Source organism: Tupaia chinensis, unplaced genomic scaffold, assembly GCF_000334495.1.
Source record: "Tupaia chinensis unplaced genomic scaffold, TupChi_1.0 Scaffold139245_1, whole genome shotgun sequence".
Classification (NCBI taxonomy): Eukaryota; Metazoa; Chordata; class Mammalia; order Scandentia; family Tupaiidae; genus Tupaia; species Tupaia belangeri.
In genome coordinates, this window is record NW_006199134.1 from 495207 (window position 1) to 501190 (window position 5984).

Consider the following 5984-nt stretch of genomic DNA (forward strand, 5'->3'; position numbering starts at 1 on the left):
TCCCTCACAGCAGGGCCTGGCAAGGGCCTTCGCAAATGTCTTCTGATGCTCTCCGAATCCAGGCTCTGAAAACCATCTGTACATGAGGCTCTGGGCCCTTCTGCCACCAGCAAAGCCAGGTGGGTTGAGAGCCATCTGATGACAGCAGTGGCACAGCCCTGACCCTGGGGCACTCCAGTGTGAAGGCAGAGGCCCAGAGCCATGGGCACCTGACGCCCCCATGGCCAGACTAAGGACTCGGCTGGTATTTGTGGGACAGAACATGCTTTCAGTCCCTGTGTGCCAAACTGGGGGGGTCAGGCCAGAGCAGGGATTCCTGAGCTCTTTACTAGGGACCAAGGACAGAGCAGTGACTGCACATTGTCACCCCCGCCAGCTCAGGTGCCCGGCCTGGCCGCGGTGATGACCAACCTGCTCTCCATCTCCTGCTGCCTGTGGCCGCCGGCGAGCAGGCCCTCGTGGAAGCTGCTGCTGGGCGAGGACTGGGGCGAGTGTCGGATGAGGGTGGTGTCGCGCTGGGCTGCAGCCGTGGCAGCCGCGTCCATGGCAAACTGCCGCATGGCACGTTCCTCCAAGTACTTCTGCTCCCACTTGGTCATGTCGGCCTCCAGTGCCAGGGTCTGCTCCTCCTTCTCCCGCAGTTGCTCAGACAGTCGCAGGGCGCTGAGCTCTGGGGACCCGCCACTGCCATGGCCACCACTGAGGGTCCCTGCCTGTCTCTGCAGAGAAAGGGGAGCCACGGTCAAGGGTGGAGGCTGGGCGTGGCCCTTATGCACAAGCAAGACTGGCTTAGACACGTGTGGTCAGTCACACAGAGCATGCACCCGGTCTGCTCCTGCTGCGGCCGAGGGCGGCCCTGCCCCAAATCCTGCAGCCGAAGGCGTAAGGGCACAGGTGACCGTGTAAGTAATCGATCACGCTCTCCACCGGAAAGAGAGGCTATGGGTAATCACACCGGAGGGTGGGTGAGAGCTACACGGACACGGGCAGACCAAGCTGCCCACCCTGCCTGCATGAGAAGGTAAAGTTAGGGTGAGGCAGGGCTCACTCCGGTTCTGCGCACCAAGAATGGTTTCCTCACAAGTCCTAAGTGAGGATAAAGGCCCAGGATCTGGGGGGCCATCTTCCTTCCTGATCTCGGGGAGACATGTAAGAGCTGGCTAGTCTTCTACGTCAAGGTCTTGACCTGCTTCCTCGAGCGATCAAGGAGCGAACCCCTGCTGCTTCTGCCGAGGACAGGACTCTCCACCTGGACCCTGGCCACATGGCAGAGCCTACGAAGGGCGAGTGGAAGGGGGATCAGTCACCCTCGTGCCCAAGGGGTGGAGGCCTGGCTCTGAGCAGGCACTCGCAGGGGCCTGACACCTGGCCTGCAGACCCGGAGTCGACATCCTCAGATGCTGCCCTAGCTCCTCCTCCCCCTTGGGTCTCCCAGGCTCACCTGCTGAGCACGCAAGGCCTTGAGCTCCTGCTCCAGGCGCGTCCGCAGCCGCAGTTCCAGCTGCTCCCGCTTCTCGCAGGCAGCCTGCAGCTGCCCAAGTGCCTGCTGCAGGCGCTCCACCTTGTCCACGTAGGCCTGCTTCTGGCGCAGCTCGGCCTCGGCGCGGGCGGCCCGACCCTGCGCGTTGCCCAGCGCCTGCTCCAGCAGCTCGGCGCGCCGCCGCTGGTCCTCGATGGCACCCCGCAGCAGCGCCATCTCACGCTCCAGCTTCTCCTGCTCCTGCTGCTGCTCGTAGCCTGTGAGGAAAGGAGGGGCTGGGTTGGAGATGGCCATGGCCCTGGCTGGTCCCCTGCCTGCCGGGCTGTGCTGACCTCTGCAGGAGCACAGGGCTTCTCGTCCTCCACAACCTTTGGAATTAGGGAATGTCGTAAGCCCCCATTCCTGGAAGAGGGAACCGAGGTCCGGGTCAAAGGTCTAGACTAAATGGTACAGCCTGTTTGGGGTTCTCGCAGTTCACAGCCAGGTTGACAGGGGCCCTGCTGGGGCATGGCTCTGCCCTGGGGCAGCCCTGAACATCTCTGGGGTCCTTGCAGTTCCCAGCCAGGCTGACAGGAGCCCTGCTGGGGCGTGGCTCTAGCCCTGAACATCCATTCCTGCGAGGTGCTGCCGGGTGACTAGGGCTGTGATACCCACATGCAGTGGCTCAGGACAGTGACACGTGGGACCACGCACTTACCCTTTTTTTTTAAGATTTTTTTTTTTTTTTTTTTTTGCCATAGGGTGCCTGTGCTCACTACAAAGAGAGAGAAATGGAGAGAGGAAGAATAAGACTCCTCCAGGGGACGGTCCTATCAGTCTCTTCTCCTCCATTCTCCTCTTGGGATCTTGGGCATGCATGCGTACACACCTGGCCTGACTGTCAAGCTGCCGACTCTAGGACTTGAACCCTGATAGGTCATGTGGGAGTCCAGTGCCTTAACCACCAAATGCTGGCTGCGGCACTTACACATCTTACTCCATTGAATCCTCCAGCCCCTTGAGGTAGGATGTGTGACCCCCCTCAAACTACGGGGGGAAAACAGGAGGTGGATGGTGTTGCCGTGTGGGAACTCAGGTTGACCTGGCCCCACAGGCCCCGGCTCCACACCACAGCTGTCTTCCTATGGTCTGGGAAGACCAGAGACGGAGGCGACCAGGCTCATACCGGAACGCAAACCAGCCGCACAGTGTAAGTGACCGGTTAGGAACAGACAGAGGCCTCTAGCTGCTGCTTTGGCTTTAAACTCCCCTCCCATGCACCTGGCTGTTGGGACCCCAAGGTGGCCTGCAGAGGGGACGAGCTGCCAGCAGGGAGCTAAGCTTGCTAGATGAGCCCCAAGACACAAGCACCGTCTCTAGAGCAGCACTGACCCGGTGGGGTTGTGCCATGCAGTTCGGTAGCCAGGAGGCACGCCCAGCTATCGAGCACACTGGGTTGTCGCTAGTCAGACAGAGGGACTGAGTTTTAAATCTCTTTGGATCTTCATGCACTTTCATCTTTGGGCTAAGCACCCCTCATACGTTGTGGCTAAGCACTGCCCTCCAGGACGGTGCAGTGCACTTCTAAAACCGTGGCGGTCTGGGACCTGGGCTGTAGGAGGCGGGGTTCATGTCTTGGGGCCCTGGGACAGAGAAGGAAGCCACAGAGGCAACCCAGGTTGGCTTCTGAGTCAGTCCCAGTGTGCCAAGGCTGGGGCAGGCTGGCCTCTGGCATGGAGGGAGAGACGAGGTCCATGACCATGAAGTCAGGCCGCTCACACTCTGTGGCTTAGTACCCAGTGAGTGGGGTGGAGGAGCCGGGGTTGGGACCCAGAGTCCGTGCCCTCTTTCCTGTGTGGCTTTACAGAACCTTACCATCCACACAGCCCTGCCTGCAGGAGGCCTGCGTCTCATTCCCACCTTAGCGGGGCTCTGGGAGGCAGAACCATTCCAGTTTCAGAGGGAGAATGGAGGCTCAGAGTGGGAGGGAACATGGGGGAGGGGGGGCAGAGCTAGCAGTCAGGCCTGGACTCAGGGGGTCCCCAGGGCAGAGGGGGCAGTTAGGGGCTGCAGTGTTTTCTGGAGAAGCACAGGCACTGGTGATAGGGGCCGCTGGACACTAGTGCTGAGCCCCCCAGATAAAAGTGGGCTTGGGTGGACATCTCCCCGCCATGTTCAGAATGGCAGAGCTGTAGAGGGGCCTCCCAGGTTTCCTGTCCTGGCTCAGAGGCCCCAAGTGCCTTGCCTTCTGCCCGCCCCCACCATGCTTCCCTCGGCCTGTGCGACCTCTAGGGTCCTGCTGGGGCTGGGGGCTTCTGGCCTTGGCCATCCCCACCACCAGGGCCCTGATAGCCCGCAGGGCTGTGGGCTCTTGCGGAGGGCGGCTCAGGGTGGATGGGAGAGGGCGCACGGCGACTGTATGGGTGGAGGCGGGCGGGGACGCCAGGCGAGGGAGGAGGGGCAGGGGGCTGTGGCCTAGAGTGAGGCCCCTTCTAGGCTAGGTCTCTTTGGGGTTCACCTCCCCCTCCCAGGGCACTGGCAGGCCAACGTGCGCCAGGCAGCGCCCAGGGAGCGGCAGGGGGCAGGCCTGGCGGACAGCCCAGGCTCTGGAATGCCAGGCATCCAGGTCACCCGCGGCTAAGAGATTAATGGCTCCAGCCTGGAGGGAGCCAAGAACAGCCCCTCGCTGGCTACTCGAGCCCCAGGGAGCGGAAATGCCTCCAGGTCAGCCTCTCCCCTCCCTTTTCGGGCTGCGGAACGCCCCAAGACTTCCTTTCTTCTGCAGAGACAGGCCCCAACCGTCTGCCCTCCCCCATGGGACACCTCTTTTCTGCCTCTGTCCAGATGCTCCTCCTCCCTTCAGACTCCCCAGGGCAAGCCTGGGGCTGTCCTCCGCCCTCCTCTCCTGCCCAGAGACCCCACCTTAGCATCTCTTCTGTGCTGTGTTCCCCAACTCCTGCCTTAGGCTTTGAACCCGCCCTCCACGGGGCCCTGGCCAAGGCTCTGAGCCTTCCTTGAAGGAAAAAGAGAAGGCTGCCAGCCAGAGTTCGGGTCCAGGAAGCTCCTCCACTCAGAGCTTTCCTGGGGGTTAGTGGCATGGCCTCCTTCCTCAAAGCCACCTCAGCAGACACCACTCCCAGGCTGCAGGGCACCACTGGGGCCACAGTAGGAGTACAGGAGCTCTAGAAATGACTGCTCCTGGGTGCCATGAGCTCCAGGCCACCCGCTGCCCATGCCCCTCCACTGGATCCATTCAACTGCATTTCACCTCTGCTGTCTCCACCCCTGCCGTCCCACAGAGCCTCTCCCAGCCTCCCAGGGACCCCCAACCACTACCTGTAGGACCACCAGTCCCCCAGAGCTCCTGACACTGGGAACCTGCTTCTTCCTTAGGCTCACGCTCTCCCTGCCACGGGAGCTTCCCAAGCCTCCTGCCCTCTAGGAAAAGCATGCCAAGTGCCTGGGACGACCCTGGTAAAGAGCCCATGGATGGATGGATGGATGGACCAGTGAACCCATCCGCCCTTCAAGCTTGACCACCCACTTGATAGAGGTCTCTGGAACTCCTACAGTCTGAACCCATTGGTCAGCTCTAGGGGCTCAACTGGGGCTGGCTCAGGTCTCCAACTTGGCTGCTTGTTAGGGCTCAGCTCTGCCATGCTCCCTGGCTTCTTACCTTCCCCTGGGGCCCTCCAGCCTCTGCACTGCCTGGAACTCCCTGGAAGACATGCTCTTCCTCATCCTCAATCCACTTATCTCCAGGGCCTGTCTCTCCTGCAGAGAACCCCTGCTTCCAACCAGACACGGCTCTGACAGTTAGCACCACAGCTCGGCCAGTCACTGCCCCATGCTCCCTCCTGCAGTAGCTAGAGCCTGCTCTCGCTTCCCTGGGGCCACCCCTGCGCCCCGGCCAGCCCCCTGTTGGGCATCACAGGCATCCAGGCGGAGGGTCGACCCTTCCCGCCCAGGGGCCACTGTCCACTGCTCCCCTTACTCACTCTGTGCGAGCAGCTTGGCCACCATGTCCTGACTGCCCACCTGGGCCTCCTGCGTCTTGCTCACCAGACGGCGGTTTGCAGATTCCAGTCTCTCTGTTTAAAATGCAGGAAGGATGCTTTAGTGTTCGGTGGAGCTGCCTGCCCACACTTCTCCCGGCTCCTGTCTGTGGGGCTGTCTCCTTTGAGCTGGGCAGGGGCCCCTCGGAAAACTCAGAGCTCAAAGAGAGGGTGCACCCTCCCTCCATCAGGGGCTGAGGCATGGGCCACGTGGCGGGAGTTCCAGAACGGGGAAGACTTTCTCTATCACGGTGGCTCTGGAGAGTCTCGGTCAACCTGCATATCTATGTTCTAGAGAACAGAGATTCTGGATCTCCTTAGCACAGAGGAGCCAAGCCCGGGGCGGCCACCCCCACCCCTCCACCTGTGCGCAGGCTCTCACCTCTGAGGTCGCGGTTGAAGTCCTGAAGCCTCCTCATCTCACTGTCCATCTTGTTCCGCATGGTCTTCTCCAAGGCCTCGCGCTTGGA

The 5984-nt window shown here is 61.5% G+C and overlaps 1 protein-coding gene across 1 annotated transcript in view; it reads right to left on the bottom strand.

Moving 5' to 3' along the window:
- Window positions 1-5984, bottom strand: part of AMOTL2 (angiomotin like 2) — a 20670-nt gene that overhangs the window by 4017 nt on the left and 10669 nt on the right. Inside the window, exons 5-8 of the mRNA XM_006161853.3 lie at window positions 5897-5984; window positions 5458-5550; window positions 1442-1737; window positions 412-719 (exon numbers count right to left, since the gene is read on the bottom strand). The exon at window positions 5897-5984 is cut by the window's right edge and continues 10 nt beyond it. Of these exons, the coding sequence (XP_006161915.2) occupies window positions 412-719; window positions 1442-1737; window positions 5458-5550; window positions 5897-5984 (785 nt within the window). The remainder of the gene's footprint in view (window positions 1-411; window positions 720-1441; window positions 1738-5457; window positions 5551-5896) is intronic.